The sequence below is a fragment of the Pyricularia grisea genome (genome assembly GCF_004355905.1).
Source record: "Pyricularia grisea strain NI907 chromosome Unknown Pyricularia_grisea_NI907_Scaffold_1, whole genome shotgun sequence".
In the NCBI taxonomy this organism is placed as follows: domain Eukaryota; kingdom Fungi; phylum Ascomycota; class Sordariomycetes; order Magnaporthales; family Pyriculariaceae; genus Pyricularia; species Pyricularia grisea.
Window position 1 is genome coordinate 2,291,589 of NW_022156716.1, and position 15,951 is coordinate 2,307,539.

A 15,951-nucleotide genomic window follows, 5' to 3' on the forward strand; every position below is an offset into this window, starting at 1 on the left:
GGGAGGAAAAAATCCCCAAAAGCTTCCCTAACAAGCTCGTCAGCACCTTTCTTTTTCTCAACTTCAAAGTCTAGACCAGAACTAGACTTGGACTAAAGCGATACATAAATATTCAACACTAGTACCTTGTATTTAATTTTTTTACGTTTTGACTTAATTGCTCCAAGATGGGTCGCATACCCACCAGAGAGCTCTCGAGCTACTTGCTCACTGGCCGTCTCTTCTCTCGCGATTGTACTCGACTACAACGATTGCCCTCCAGAAATATCTGCAAACAACAATTCGCTGCAGGGGAGTCCGCTCAGCGACGATGGAACCACACTGCCCCAGAACCCGGCCAGTCTACCACGCAGCCGCCACCCGGTCAACCAGCTCCCCATCTACGAAAGATCCTCAAGGATCAGGCCAAAGCAGCCAAGGCACAGGCAAAAGGGAAGAAGAAGCGGAGCAGCGCCGATAACCAAACCGTCCCGGGTTGGGAGCTCACAGTAGGCATCGAGATACACGCACAGCTCAACACGGACCGCAAGCTCTTTTCACCGGCTCCGCTCGCCTCGACCGAGGATAACACCCGCGCTCCGGCCCCGAACTCTCTTGTCGCCCCCTTCGACCTCGCCATACCCGGGACCCAACCGCTCTTCCAAACGGCCACGCTGGTCCCCGCAATCCGCGCCGCCGTAGCGCTCAACTGCGCCGTCCAGCCCGTCAGCCGCTTCGACAGGAAACACTACTTTCACTGGGACCAGCCCTCGGGCTACCAGATAACACAGTACTACGCCCCGCTGGCCAGGGACGGGTACGTGGAGCTCCGGGCGCGGGATGGGATAGCGACGCAGGATGTGCCGGCGGCGGACGGAGAGCCGCTGCGGATCAGGGTCAAGCAGGTGCAGATGGAGCAGGACACGGCCAAGACGCTGGCGCGGCCCGACGGCGTCCACTGGCTCGACTTCAACCGCTGCGGCGCGCCGCTGGTCGAGATCATATCCGAGCCGGACATTCACCACCCCGCGACCGCGGCTGCGTTCGTGCGCAAGGTGCAGATGCTACTGGGCGCGGCGGATGCCTGCGTTGTGGGCATGGAGAAGGGCGGTCTACGTGCCGACGTCAACGTCTCGGTCCGTCGGGTGGAGGATGGCAAGACGTCGTCTGCCAAGCTGGGGCAGAGGACCGAGATCAAGAACTTGTTCAGCTTCAAGGCGGTCGAGGATGCCATCATCGCTGAGAGGGATAGGCAGATCAAGCTTCTGGACGAGGGCGGTGTCGTGCAGGGGGAGACGCGAGGTTGGTCGCTTGGCAGCACCGAGACTCGGAGGTTACGTGGAAAGGAGGGCGAGGTCGACTACAGATACATGCCTGACCCGGATCTGAGTCCCGTCTTGGTTGATCAAGATGTCGTTGACCATCTGAAGAGCACAATGGGGGTCATGCCGGACCAGGAGCTTGATGATCTGGTTAGCTCCTACGGGCTGTCGGAGAAAGATGCAATGTCGCTGATGCTCTTGGAGGATGGCGGCCGGTTGCAATTCTACTACAAGACCGTTGACGCATTGGAGCAGAAGCTTCAAAGTCAAGGCGATACCACAAAGGTCACAGCAGACAACCTCCTCCAGGCTAGGATTCTCACGGCCAACTGGATCTTGCATGTGCTCGGCAGCCTGACCTCGGACAACAATCATCGCGACCGGGCCGCCGCGGGTCTTTCGGAAAGAGATCTAGGGGTCACATCCGAGGGCGACGCCTTCATCTCCGCCGACGACCTGGCCGACATTCTCTTCTTCCTGCACACAAGCCGCATCCGACAAGGCACGGCCAAGGATCTGCTGTTTGCCATGTTCAACGAGGTCATGCCTGAAGAGTACATTGGGGTCCCGGGAGGGATAGAGCGCTACATCACGGACAACGACCTCTGGTTCGCGGAGCTGTCGCCCGAGGAATACAGCGAGCTGGCCGAGTCTGTACTGGACGAGGAGGAGCACGTGCTCAAGGAGTTTATGGGCGCAAGGTACCCGCAGGGAAAGCTCATGTTTCTGGTTGGCATGATGATGAAATCGGGTGCCAGGGAGCGGATAGATCCCGCCACGGCGCAAAATGTCATGCGGGATGTGGTGGCGAGGAGGTTAGCGACGCTGAAATAGTGGGATAAAGTTTGATACGATGTTCCTGGCAGAATATACACCCTTGTGCTGGTTCCCATCTGGATTTCGTTTCAGAGCTTTTCAATTCGTTATCGGCATGCTTTGCCTATACTCTCTTGACTCTAGGATCAAACAAACAATCCGCAAATTGCCCCTCCCCTGAGCCTGAATGGCAGCAGTTGGTTCTGATATGGGGCGCACGTGAGGGGCCGTGCACGGGCCCTATGCAATTGGTTTTCTTCCGTGTTTGCCCTGTAATTTTCTTCAGCAACCCTCTCCGTCCATCTCCAATCCAACTTCTGCGAAACCAAAGTCAACCCAGCTCTTTATTTCCCAATGGAATTATATCAAGCGATAGGAGCACGCGATTCCAAATATCTTTATATTAATGATTGCAAAATCATGATCTAAAGTTACCCGTGACGTACCGGGCTCAAACCCATCCGTCCGTACGCAAAAGCATTTTGGTATCAAATGCTTTGAAGACCCTCCATCGAATCATGAGGTCCTTTTTTTGTTGAGAGTCCTTGACTTTCAGGTGCTTGGCTAGCGTCAGTTGCCATGGTCTTGCAGTGTATTTTGACGCAAGACCCTAAGCTCTTCCCTCACATTACGTGAGATCGGATTTAAATTGCGCTATCCTAGGCTTTCCGCTCCATGCCGCCTGGCGCTCATTCCATCCGAAGATCAAAATGTGGTCTCTTTTGATCGTGCGATATAGTACCTAGTGTCTGCCTCCATTCTAGAGACAGATCTTGTTCTGTACGCAGACATCTATTGCACCAGACTTGAGTTCTCCTAAACCATAGATGATAGGCCAATGCCTAGGTATGCTATGAGCTTGAGAAGTTCGGGGGCTATCCCCTGCTCCAACTTTGGCCAAAATTTGGCGACGCTGTAGCAATCAACTGATCGGCGATCTAAAAATCATCGACCGTAGTCTATTTTACTCATTTCTTTGTGCTCTCTGCCGGCAAGTGTCCAGCTGGCTCAAATGGATTGTCCCCAAACTCTCGTTTATGCAGGAAGAGCTGTACTCTGCTGTTCTGACTCAAGGTGGCGCGCTGCATTCTAGTGTTGTATAGATTTTCGGTCGCAGCCTGGTGCATCTTATCCCTTGCCTGCATGACTCTTCCGGATCGCTGGCTTGCCTGTGACGCCTGGGCCCAGATGAAGACAACAACGCAGGCGCAGAGCACAATGGCAAAACCACCGTTGGACATGAACAGAGGCTCTTGTTTGGGTGCAGTGCCGTCTCGGCGATGTCGCCACTCCTCCCAGTCCTGCCACGACGAGTTCATGGCCGGCGAGTTCGGTGCAGTGCGCCACGCCTGGTCCTTGGCCCGTAGCTCCTCATTCAAGTCACGAACCTCACCGGTAGCCCATCCCAGACCGAACTGGTCATATTCACGCCTCTTGACCGGGTTGCTGAGGATGTCGTTCGCCGCCACGACCAACTTGTAGCGTTCGAGCTTGGTAGCTCGAGAGAGACCATTCTCGTCCAGGTGATCGCCTTGCTCGGTGTATCTATCGGGGTGGTACTGTTTCGCTAGCTCGTAGAATTTGCCCTTGCTGTACGGCGCCCCCGGCTTCGAGTTGAAGATCTCATAAGGTGTTGGCCTGGCAGTATTGGGCCACACCATCGACGGCGTGGTTCGGTCCTGTTTGGTTTCGCCATCGGCGGAGGATGTACCGTAGCTACGTCTATGATTGCGAGTGAAGCATCGGGGGCCGAATTGCTTTTTTTTAATCAGGCTCAAAGGTAATGGTGGTATACGAGACCGGAACTCCGATCTGGCAAGAGACTTGCTCGAGCCGAAAGAAGGCGCTCCATTCTTCAAAAACATGACAAGTAAGAGAGTATCATCATGAGCGCAACAGAAGAGCGCCTCATGATGGTTTTGCAGAGGTTGCCTTTGGATTTCCCGGTGGATGACGACGTTGAGCTTAACGCAGGAATGATGTCTTGAGGAGTTGGTCTGCAGAAGCTTTGGTGCTAGCACCGGTGCGGAGCTCCCAGACTAGAACAGACCCCGCTCGTCCGTTGATGACATGCTTGATACAACCCTTAGCACAGGGAAGGGTACCTAGTTATAAACCCATCGGTTATTCACAGCCAACTTTTAGGAACTGGACAGATCTGTTTCGAGTGTGCTTGATCGTGGGCTTCCAAATTGGGGTTTGAACACCTCAGAACGTCGATCGCATAATCTTTGTCTCGCAAATTGATGCTTGTATCCATGCTAGATAGGTGTACTTTCCATGCCTCTCCAAGCTTGGGTGCTTGCCACGTCGGAACCATGATCCCTGTCGACGTGCGTTCCACCAAGGGAGCCTTGAAATCACGTGCGACGGCGGGCATAGTTGGTGAACACCATCGGATTATCGCCAGATGTCCTAGCTCCACCGCCAAAAATCTCCTCCCTTCCTGCCCGCAACCTCTGCATCATTTGACATTCACCCTTCTCATCAACGTAATCTTTCGAACGGCTTGGACAACGGATATAGTTTCCGTGTGTGATTTGAGTCCTCTTGCCCATCCATTACGTGCAAACCCCCACCACCATTAGAATCTGGGCGCGAAAAGTCTTCCGCAACCAAACCAAACCTCCCTTCCGACCGAAACCCACGGCCTCGATTGTACCTCTGACGACAACTACTCCATCTTCTCGGCCTTTGAAAGAGCGAAGAAGTTATTATCGCATTTTCCAAGATTTGCGTTCAGTTTCGCGCCGTCACGTCCGACACAGCACCGTAAACCAAGCGGCACACTGACACGAGACCACCCCCAGCGGTCCATTGCCTTTCACGAGAACTTTCGGTCTTCCGTAGCCTTCGACGCGTACTCAACAAGCTGCGCATAAAGAGCATCACTGCTCGAGTCCACCACATCTTCCTCAAAACCAAACATAAAACCCACACAACCATACACAATGGCCGACGTGTTAGCAGACCAACTTAGGTCAGCCACATTGAGGTTTGTGGACTACCCCATCGGTGCCGAGTTGTACAGTCGTACAAGACTCGCATGCTAATTTTTTTTTTCCTATAGCGACGCCACCAACAATGACGACTGGAGGAGGAATCTGAACATTCCTGCCAGAGACAACAGGCAACAAACTGAGGTTTGTGATATCAATGAAGGGTTATTGTGTTCTGTCGCTTGACTCACGCATTTTATAGGATGTGACAAACACGAAAGGTCTAGAATTTGAGAACTTTGGTCTGAAACGAGATCTCCTTATGGGAATATTCGAGGCAGGATTCGAGAAGCCTTCACCAATCCAGGAGGAGAGCATTCCCGTCGCCCTCACCGGACGCGACATCCTTGCCCGAGCCAAGAACGGTACCGGAAAGACAGCCGCCTTTGTCGTACCAGCCCTCGAGAAGATCAACCCCAAGGTATCCAAGATCCAATGCCTCATCCTAGTACCGACACGAGAGCTGGCCATGCAGACCTCGCAAGTCTGCAAGACTCTGGGCAAGCACCTCGGCATCAACGTTATGGTTACAACCGGTGGTACGACTTTGAGGGACGACATCTTGCGTCTGCAAGATCCTGTACACATTGTAGTCGGTACGCCGGGTCGTATCCTCGACCTTGCGGGTAAAAATGTCGCCGACCTCAGCGAATGTCCAATGTTCATCATGGACGAAGCCGACAAGCTTCTCTCCATCGAATTCACCCCGGTCATCGAGCAGCTTCTCCAGTTCCACCCGAAGGATCGACAGGTTATGCTCTTCTCCGCTACCTTCCCCATCTCGGTTAAGGAATTCTCCGACAAGAACATGACAGACCCCTACGAGATCAACCTCATGGACGAGCTTACCCTCAGGGGTATCACTCAATATTATGCCTTTGTCGAGGAGAAGCAAAAGGTCCACTGCCTGAACACTCTGTTCTCCAAATTGCAGATCAACCAATCTATTATCTTCTGCAACTCCACGAACCGAGTCGAACTTCTTGCAAAGAAGATCACCGAACTTGGCTACTCGTGCTTCTACAGTCATGCCAAGATGCAGCAGCAGGCGCGAAACCGCGTTTTCCACGACTTCAGAAACGGAGTCTGCAGGAACCTGGTGTGCTCTGATCTGCTTACTCGAGGTATTGACATCCAGGCCGTCAACGTTGTCATAAACTTTGACTTCCCCAAGAACGCTGAAACCTACTTGCACCGTATCGGACGATCTGGTCGTTATGGCCACCTTGGTCTGGCTATCAACCTGATCAGCTGGGAAGACCGTTTCAACCTCTACAACATCGAACGTGACTTGGGCACCGAGATTCAGCCCATCCCTTCGACGATTGATAAGAGCTTGTATGTCTACGAGAACCCAGAGACGATTCCTCGTCCCATCAACATCCCCGCCCAACCTTCCTCGGTGGGCAACGCACAAAGCGCTGCACCCAACCAGGGCCCGCCTCCTCAGCAGCAAAGACCTCACCAGGGTCAAGAGAACTGGCAAAACCAGAACGGTAGGCACAACGGTGCCAACCAACAGCAGCAGCCTCGCGGCCCGCACCAGAACAGGGGCCGCGGCGGTGGGCGCGGCCGTGGAGGCTTCCAGGGCCAAGGTCAAGGGCAGCGCAACTACAACAACAACTACAGGGGTGGCCGTGGTGGCCACAACCAAGGGCAGCATCAACAACAAATGCCCAACCAGCAGTCCTAAGCATGTGGCGACCTCAACCCACGCATTGCTACCGTGGGCTTGAGGCGCACGCGTGACTGCATTGGATTCACTTCACTGCTTTTTACGCAAAGCTATTGGATTGTACTGATACCACCTTTCTTTGATTGTTTATGCTCCTTTTACTCATTTTATGGCAGACCATTGATTTGGTCCCATCTCAACTTCTTTTATTTTTATTTTTTATTTTATTTCCCCCTTTTCTTTTTCTTTCTATCTTTTACAACGTCTCAATAGCAGGCTAGAGGAGCCTCGGTGATCTTTAAAATCCTTTTCACCCCATATCACGACTTTCGACTCTTCAGCCCACATACGAAGGACAGCCATGAATCTCCTTGGCTGCAAATAACGCCTTTTAACATTCTCGCTTTCACCGGTTGCAATCAGAGAATTAATTCAATGTTTTCTGCACTTCACACAGCCGCTTGAGCCAGTTCAACCTCTTAACGTTCGAGGTCGTGGCGTACCACAACTTGTGCCTATCACACTTCCATGTTCTCACCTTTGGCACAGAACCTGTCTCATTCTCTCATCATTTCACAATCTGGTTGCTCGTCCTTTTCTCCCCAGACCCGTCTCTACTGGGTGCATGAAGTTATAAAAGTTCAAGGGGCTCGGTTGGTTGACTAGATACATCTTCTCTTCTCTCATGCTTTCTCTCAACTCCATTTATTTTATACCATGGAGTCTCTAGGCGCACACAAGGCGTTGGAATGACCCACGTGGAAGGATTGGCTTTGGGATGGGTCATTGGAGCATATGTCATCTTTTCTGGCGTTGGGGACTTTTCTTGATACCAAACGGCGGTTTGGACGACATCATGTATTCATGAGGTTGGCTATGGGTCACTGCCATCTTCAATGTGCGCTGAAGGCTGCCAATCATCAACGGCCTAGGTTTTCACTCTATTGGTCAGGTGCGTGGCACTGGCTAGTATTTTTTTCCTCAACAAGGTTCATCGGAATCATAACAAGGACACGCGATTCTGACTGCATACAACATCAAAGGGCTTTCCCCCTCTCATCTCATCATTTCGACACTCTTAAGGCGACACCAAACCTCTACAAAGCTCGATACCCTCTTCGACTACATTAGTCCGGTTCAAGGGCATGTCTTTACCCGCAGAGGCGTAATAGGGCCATGACTGTATTGCACAAATCCCTACTACGTTTTTCTACACAAAAAAAAAAGCACAAACATCTCGGACGCGTCCCGCTCCCTGGCATCCGTGGCATTAGCCGTTGCAGGGCCATTGCGGGCTGGCTTGGTTGCACAATTTTCTACCCGAACAGCGCAATATTCTTCTAAATCGACGATACTAGCCCCACTGGCCGTGGTTTTGGGCAAGGTATTGGAATTATTTCCATACCTTTTTTGCTCTTTCCTACCGTCAGCCAATATGCTTCCGTCGTTCGAAGATCATTCTGGGGAGACCAGCGTGATTATTGTCACCAACAAAAGACAAAAAAAAAAAATCAAAAATTTCTAGAAAAAAACAAAAACCTGGGGGGAAAATTATAGCAAATCACAAGCGATGGTCGGTCTTTGGCTACATACACCCAGGTTAACTGCTTACATTAAGCAGTTGAGATGGATGTTCAAGGTCAGGGAACTAGGTTCCAACTAACCCGTCAAGCATACTTCATGCCTCGGATTACAGTGCATTAGACAAGATGAATACCATTGCGATTTCCCCCCACAAATCATGGCTACCAAGTGATGCAAGGTGACTCGAGATAATGATCCCCTCTGTATTGTTTCATCCTCCATCGTGTCATTGTCAGGGGCTGAGCGAATGGCATGCAAGGAAGGCAGTCAGTGCTAGAAGCCGTTGATGACTGCGCTGTGATGGATCGCATATTGACCTTCATTTCGTGCTTATGGCGGGCCCTGCAGGTCGGAAATGTCATCCAGTAAGTAGACCGTTTTGCCAAGCTAGCTAACCCCAGCTTCCTACGGCCGACAATTCCGACAAACATTCCCATCGCATCTGCTGATGTCACAATGCATAGCAAGCGACGTTGCACAAGCTGCCTAACCACAATAAGATCAACAGTCATACAACCCCCGCGTCGGTATTACGATTATTATCAACATTATCGCCGAGCTGACAGTGGAGCTTTTTCGTATAACTTGAGAATGAAGAGCCAGGCTTCTTCGTATAGACAATTCCTTGGTGATCACAGGTCTCTATTTTCACCCCGTTTTCGTTTACAGTCACAATGACCAGCAAAAACTTTGGAAGTCTGCCGGAAACGGCCAACACGGCAAGCGTCCAGCCGTACTCGATCCAAATTCCCCAACAAGACGTGACCCAGATGCAGCAGCTTGTTGGACTCTCACCAATTGCTTCACCCTGCTACGAGAACTCACTGCCAAACGGCGACAACAATTATGGACTCAGAAGAGATTGGCTTGTTGCGGCCAAGGAACGCTGGGCAAACTCCTTTGACTGGTTCGTTCCAATTAATTCCATTGGCCCTTTTTTAAAAAGAAAGAAAAAGAAAACAGACAAAGAAAACCAAGCTATACAAAGACATAACCTAGCTGCATAGATATCTAATCATTGTCGGGTTGACTCACTATTCTCAGGAACAAGACAGAGGCCAAGCTCAATGAGTACAATCACTTTGTGGCCAAGGTGCCCGACGAGAAGCTCGGACAGACATTCGATATTCACTTTGTGGCCTTGTTTTCCCAGGCTCGTCAGCCCGTGAAGCCAATTGTACTGCTCCACGGCTGGCCCGGCTCATTTCTCGAGTTTCTATCCATGTTGGACCTACTCGAGGAGAAATATACGCCCGAGGACCTGCCGTACCACATCATCGTCCCATCCCTGCCGGGCTATCTGTTCTCATCGCCCCCGCCGCTGGACCGCGACTTTGGCCTTAGGGACGTCGCGCGCCTGATGGACAGCCTGATGGTGGAACACCTCGGGTTCGGCGAGTCTGGGTATATCGCACAGGGCGGCGACGTCGGCTCGCGCGTCTGCCGAGTACTCGCGGCCAAGTATGATCGCTGCCTGGGGACTCTGCTCAACTACAACCGCATCGGCAAGCCGGAAGGGTTGGATGGGCCGGAGGCTCTGTCGGAAGAGGAGAAAGCAGGGCTGAAGCGGTGTAAATGGTTCGACACAGTGGGGACGGCATACGCCGTCGCGCACGCGACGCGGCCGAGCACCGTCGGGCTGATCCTCTCCTCCAGCCCCATCGCGCTACTTGCATGGGTCGGGGAGAAGTTCCTGGACTGGTCGGATCCCAAATCATACCCGCCCGACGAGGGCAAGGGGTACAGCGCCCGGCTCATGGACGAGGTCCTGCTGTCGGCGTCGCTGTACTGGCTCACGGGCACGCCGCACCGCTGCCTCTACAGCTACAGGGAGACGTACGACACGGGCTCCGGCACCAAGAAGTGGCACGACCTTCCCGACTATCACATCCGCGCGCCAAAAAAGTTCGGCTTCACCTGGTTCCCGCTCGACCTGGCGCCGATCCCCAAGGCGTGGATCGAGACCACGGGCGATCTCGTCTGGTTCCGTCGGCACGACGTCGGGGGTCACTTTGCGGCCATGGAGCAGCCTGCGGCGCTGCTTGGGGATCTGGAGGAGTTTTGCCGACTTTTTTGAGTAAATGATAGCTGGCTGGTGTGTTTGGGGCGACAAAGACTTTTGTTGCTGTCTTGTGGCTTTGATGAGGTGCCAGGGGGCTGTATCCTCCTTGTGAGAGAACAAAGATGTTGGTTTCGGTCACGGTTAACATATAATTTTCCTACTTGGCGAATGGGCTCTCACAATAACTCAAGCTTAACTAGACGTGAGTTTACCTTTGATTGCTGTATTGGATGTTTGCCCAGTATAGTCGCTTTCCTACTGAATTCACAACCGATCAACCAAAAACAAAAGTCAACTGATAGCCGATGAGAAAGATGGGGGCAACACTTTCAAACCCAGCCAACAGCCGCTCCCTACAGAGCCGCCTCGACAGGGCTCTTGCGGGCCGGAAGCGCCCAGCCGACGAGAGGTTCTCCATCCGCTTCAAGGAGCCGTTTGGAGACTATGACCTCCTTAGGAGCACAAGCTGCCAAGGGGTTGCGCACCCGGTGTACATTGTCACCGAGACGCGCAGCTCCGCGAACCGAAACAAGCCTCCCAAGTTTCTAGACCGCGTCAGCTACCCAGATCCCAATTTTCTGACGGTTCAGGAGTGCCTGGAGATGCAAAACAAACAGGAACCAAAACATATCGCCAGGATAATGGGGCGGAGCTCCAACGACTCCCGCACCGCCGTCTACTACGCGCACAACAACCTAGGCTCAGTGGCCTCCCAGCTACGAAGATGTCGTACGCCCGGCGGGAGGCCTGTGTCAATCCCAACAGCCATCGCCGTCCGTCTGATCAGGCAGGTTCTGCTAGGAATACAGGCTCTGCACCCGGCCGACAACAGGACGGACGCCTTTGAGCACGGCCACATCAGCCTCGAGAGCATCCTGGGCCACGTGGACAAGGACGGCAACGTCGAATTTTGCCTCTCTGGCTTGGACAGGGCGCGGCAGTTCCGCGCCGGCGCCAACCTCGACGCCCGCCTCGCCGCCGCCGCGGCCGACAAGAGCAAGCTGGTGATCGTGGTGCAGGAGCTCATCGCGCTCAGCTACGGCGACCCGCGCCACCTGCCGGACCTGCAGGTGCTCAAGGACATCGAGACGGACCTGACGGCGCTCCTGACGCTGGAGCCCGACGCCGGCGTGGCCAGGGACGTGCGCTGGTTGACGGACAAGCTCCGCCGGGTGGAGGAGGCGCACGTGCGGTCCGCGCAGGAGAAGCAGGACATGGCGCTGTTTTCGGATGCGTGTCGTGCGTTCGTCTGGGAGCGGGCGCGGACGGGCGGGGATCTGTTCTGGAGGACCCGCGACGAGCTTCAGGCGTGGGCCAGGACGAACCTGAGCCGGTCGGACTCGTGGACGGTTGTCTGGTGGAGCAAGGAGGCTGTTGATCCGGCTCATGGGGTGGAGATTCCTAGAAGGTAGGTAGGTGGTCTTGAGATGGAGTTGGTTTGGGTAGTTTGACTGCCTCAGATGATTGGTAGTTGAGGCATTTGGCCGTGTGTGATCTGGTAGATTCCACTTACTAGTCTTTATCTGCTTCTTTTGGAGTTGAGAAAGAAAACTTGTAATTTTGTAAGAGAATCTGTTTCCAGTAACCAACTTGTTCAAATATCAAATATCCATTAGCCCCTGAATTCGCTCTCATACTGCCGAAATTTCTATTCTCACTTGTCATCCAATAACTACCCGTCTTCAATTATGGCCGACGCAATCACTGCTAGGCAGGGCCTACTTTGCACGCGCATATGCCAGGGAAAATAAACTGCAGTCATCTAACAAAGAAAGCATTTTGCCCCTGTTTCCGCTGCTGGGCGCACAGCAGGTTCTGAACAAAGAACCTCAACAAGGACAACGGAATGGAAGTAAACACAATCTCATTATCCGCAAAAGAGCCAAGGTAGGAGGGATTAAGATTTGCTTTGTAACCGAGATGCAAAACATCGGCATAAAAAGCCGCAGCGCTTTCCAGGCAGTAGAGAATAATAAACACCAGCTGTAAAATTACCAGACATAACCGCGACTTACACCACACCAAACCGCCGAACTTGTCTCGTTACACCCTCGGTCGAATCGTATAGGTGGCAGCAATAAGTAGAATTGCACAAACCATTTTCGAGCCTGAACAGGCGGTGCCGACAACATGTCAAACCCCAGCAATCAGAAAAAGTACTGGGTGATATTCTACCAGGACGCAAAGCAATGGATGCACATCTTCCACAGCTCCCTCAGGAGTGGTAAGTCTTTCCAAGCCCAGGTCGTCGTGCGCTATGTGGGAGAGAAAAACAAGCTAACCGGCGAGGCATCTGTGCGAAAGCGTCCCGAGGACAAACACGACTCAGAGGGCCGCGGGGCGCTCAGGAACGAGGCAGATAACCTCGCTTCGCTGGAGCGGGATCTAAAAGGTAAGGGTTCGTCGCTGGGTGACGCCCACATCGCGGAGCTGTTGCGTAAAACCGATCGTGCCTCCAAGGACGCTCCACATTCTGTGATCAACGTCGAGGCCAGCTACTGGAAGCTCTACAACCTCGGCTCCCTGCACGGGGTCTTGCTCAAGCTGCGGAGCCACGATGCGGCCAGGAGCACCCTGCCTGCCGTGGCCGCCCGCGTTGCTGGGCACATGCTGATTGCCATCAAGTCCAGCCTGGTGACGCCGGAGCGAGGCCTGCTGCACAACGATATTGTCAGCGGCAACGTGTTTGTACACTTTCCACCGGGCGGGAACGAGAAGCTCCCCGACTTTTACCTTGGAGACTGGGGAGACAGCAAAACGGAAAACAGGCCACGGTGGAGGGTCGCAGGTGTTCGAGAGAGTCTCAAGAGCCTCGACAGAATTCTGGGTGAGATCAAGCAGCTGCAAACGGCCGAATCGACCGTCTACGATCAACTATCTGGTGTTTTGAATAGCATCTTTACAGAAGCGCCGAATTCAGACCAGCTACTCCTTGCGTTCCTTGCCAAGCGGCTGGAAAAGGCCGTCGAAACGGCGGCTCAGCTCGAGAAAACTGCCCTCGAGGCCGTGGCGGGGAGCATCGACTCCGTGACCGCCATCCTGAAGAGCTTTGTGATAGTCCCGGAACCTGCACGCTACAGAACTGTGGAGGAAGCGGAAGCGGTCGTCGAGGCGAAGCAACTCCGCGGCTGTACGCTGCAGCTGGTAGAGAACGGCAAGATCGATTTCAGAAAGGGTCAGGTGCCGGGCGGGAGCGATTCCTCTTCCTCAAGCGACTCGTCGATAGCGGATTTGGTTGGAGATTTGGCCGGGCTTTAATAGTTCTATGGGGCGGTCTTAAAAGATCTTGTGGTGTTGGCTTAGATTTAAAAAATTAGAAAATTCTTTGGCAAATTTGGTTCTGGTATTCCATTTCACTTTTGTATAAATCGCTCGACTGGCTTAGAACGATTTGTCAACCATGTAAAATCACATTATCGGGCATCGTGATGTTGTTCACTCATGGGAGAGAGCATCTGAGCTTGATTTGGAGTCATGTTATGATATTGCTTGCAACAACATTTCGACTAAGGCCTCTATATTCTGGTCCTCCAGGGGGTATCTATTTCTTTCCCAGACATAGCCAGCCTAGCAAACAAAAAGTCAGCCTTGGTACACAAAACGTCGTGGCTGTTGCTGCCACCATTCCCAGCCAGAACAATCACAAATGATGGATTTGCTCGAGGTAGTAACGAAACGTACCGGCGCCCGCGTAGTCGAAATGAGTATTGCAGAACGACATCAGGCGGTTTAATGGTCGAGGGCTGGGTTCTTGTCATGTTCGACGGCCCTGCCGTGTACCCTTTCACTGTCGCCACCTCCGCCCGGGCTGAGCTTGATGCTGACAGCAGCAGCCACGGAAACCAAAGCGAGGATGACAGCCGAAATCTTCATTTTGTCTGGTGTAGTTGTAGTTTCTGGGTTGTGGATGACAGTGCGAGAGTCCAAATTGCTCTAATCGCAAAAAAGATATCGTATAAAAAAGGCTTGATGAGAATTGAATGGTTGAGGAAAAGGAAGATGAGAGTGACGGTTGTTCAAAATCTTGGCAAAATCTTGGCTTCTATGTATACCCGGCATTCCAGTGAACTTGACTCAGGGGCGAGACATAAGCACCCTCTGTTTCCTGTCCTGTTTCAGGTTTGAGCAACGGTAGCCTGTAATCCCCACCTTACGAAATGATAGATGGGCTAAGTTCCAGAAGGCCGGCACAGTCTGAAAGTTCATTTTCGACCCAAAATTCATAAGACGCTGCAGCAAATCTACATTTCTTTTTTTTTTTGTACTGTGTCAGGGTGTTGGAACTTACGCGTGCAGTGCAGCCTTTGTATGTAGTAAATGAGTAGAACTAGTCTAGTCTGTAAGAGACCTAGAAAATACCAAGTAAGTTGAACAAAAACTCCAGTGCAGCATTTTGTTAAACGTTGAAACGCACCAAAGTAAGAGCTCTCTGGTTTGAGAAGTTTAAAACATGTGAAATTTGCTTCGGTGCAGAATAGTGCTATTCATATCCTGATTGAATACGTAATGTACTTATCCCGACTGTTGCGTTTTGCAACTCGAAAAAAGAGACTCTCGATTCATGCACGGGGAAAGTTTGCTGGTCCCGGCGCTTACAGATCAGGGGGAAACCCGAATACAGAGATGCAGCCCGAGCTTGCCGAGATTCCACCAAGCAACCCAGGCCGGCTTAACCAGAATAGAACCAACTTTTGTTTGAGCATGTCCGCTGCGGTAGCCAGTCGATCATGGCACTTGAAGTCGATCCTCTACAGCCGTGACAGCACTAATACCTAGATGCAAGCTGAGCACGAATCGGCATCACATCAATGACATTAATACCTTTCCATCTCGCAACACCATATTCGCAGTAACCTTTGATAATCTACTCGCGCGCCACAAGAACCTGACGGCGTTTTGGAGAACCTATTTACCTACTCATGGGGAATAGCGGTCGTCGGGTCACGAGAAATGCCGGACTTTGAACATAACGCCGGACGAGGAAATAATGTCACAGAGCCTCCAGCTCAACCAACCTCCTGCAGGCTGCAGCAGCTCGCTCTGGACCCATCAGTTTCCCCTGGTCGGGGTGCTTTGGGACCATGGGACCAGTAGGCCAGCGCAGTGAACAGAACCGTGACCCGAACTGTGGTTACACTGGAGGCGGGGGTGACTGAGCCCTGGATTGCGGCGCCCGTAATGAAATTCGAAAACAAGGGGTGAATAACAGAGCCCCATGCGTTAGCGAGAAGAATGTTGACGTGTATTGAATAAAGCGCCGTTTCGAGATGGCCGATTGTTTGTCGGACTGGTTAGTTTCTAGAACTGTTTAGAAATACTGTAGAGCATGATTCTGTTGGGCAGCAGCAAAGCATTGTGAAAGGTTCAAAACACGATAAATTCGACGTTAAGATATCTGAATCTGTCAAAGGATTGCATCAACTCAAGTCGATGAATAATACGCTTTGGTTTCCTTGCTGATTCCTCGGGCGATATCAGCACTAGATAATTGACTAAGACTATACTTTTTGGCTA

At 52.3% G+C, this 15,951-nt stretch overlaps 6 protein-coding genes across 6 annotated transcripts; 4 read left to right on the forward strand and 2 right to left on the reverse strand.

The window, feature by feature from the left end:
* Positions 1–167: 167 nt before the first annotated feature.
* PgNI_00649 (uncharacterized protein) lies at positions 168–2,135 on the forward strand (the record flags this gene model as incomplete). The annotated part of the gene is made up of 1 exon (XM_031120727.1): positions 168–2,135. One exon carries the CDS (start codon positions 168–170, stop codon positions 2,133–2,135), a length of 1,968 nt encoding a protein of 655 aa, XP_030986872.1.
* A 950-nt stretch (positions 2,136–3,085) lies between these two features.
* Positions 3,086–3,778, reverse strand: PgNI_00650 (uncharacterized protein; the record flags this gene model as incomplete). Its single annotated transcript, XM_031120728.1, has 1 exon — positions 3,086–3,778. The coding sequence occupies one exon, from the start codon at positions 3,776–3,778 to the stop codon at positions 3,086–3,088; it is 693 nt and encodes a 230-aa protein (XP_030988178.1).
* A 789-nt stretch (positions 3,779–4,567) lies between these two features.
* On the forward strand, positions 4,568–8,510 carry PgNI_00651 (uncharacterized protein). The gene is made up of 3 exons (XM_031120729.1): positions 4,568–5,112; positions 5,188–5,260; positions 5,319–8,510. The coding sequence occupies exons 1-3, from the start codon at positions 5,069–5,071 to the stop codon at positions 6,807–6,809; spliced, it is 1,608 nt and encodes a 535-aa protein (XP_030988179.1). The 5' UTR covers positions 4,568–5,068; the 3' UTR covers positions 6,810–8,510.
* Positions 8,511–8,936: 426 nt separating this feature from the next.
* On the forward strand, positions 8,937–11,313 carry PgNI_00652 (uncharacterized protein). Its single transcript, XM_031120730.1, has 2 exons — positions 8,937–9,282; positions 9,420–11,313. The coding sequence occupies exons 1-2, from the start codon at positions 9,050–9,052 to the stop codon at positions 10,450–10,452; spliced, it is 1,266 nt and encodes a 421-aa protein (XP_030988176.1). The 5' UTR covers positions 8,937–9,049; the 3' UTR covers positions 10,453–11,313.
* Positions 11,314–12,567: 1,254 nt separating this feature from the next.
* On the forward strand, positions 12,568–13,695 carry PgNI_00653 (uncharacterized protein; the record flags this gene model as incomplete). The annotated part of the gene is made up of 1 exon (XM_031120731.1): positions 12,568–13,695. The coding sequence occupies one exon, from the start codon at positions 12,568–12,570 to the stop codon at positions 13,693–13,695; it is 1,128 nt and encodes a 375-aa protein (XP_030988177.1).
* Positions 13,696–14,166: 471 nt separating this feature from the next.
* On the reverse strand, positions 14,167–14,310 carry PgNI_00654 (uncharacterized protein; the record flags this gene model as incomplete). Its single annotated transcript, XM_031120732.1, has 1 exon — positions 14,167–14,310. The coding sequence occupies one exon, from the start codon at positions 14,308–14,310 to the stop codon at positions 14,167–14,169; it is 144 nt and encodes a 47-aa protein (XP_030988174.1).
* Positions 14,311–15,951: the final 1,641 nt, after the last annotated feature.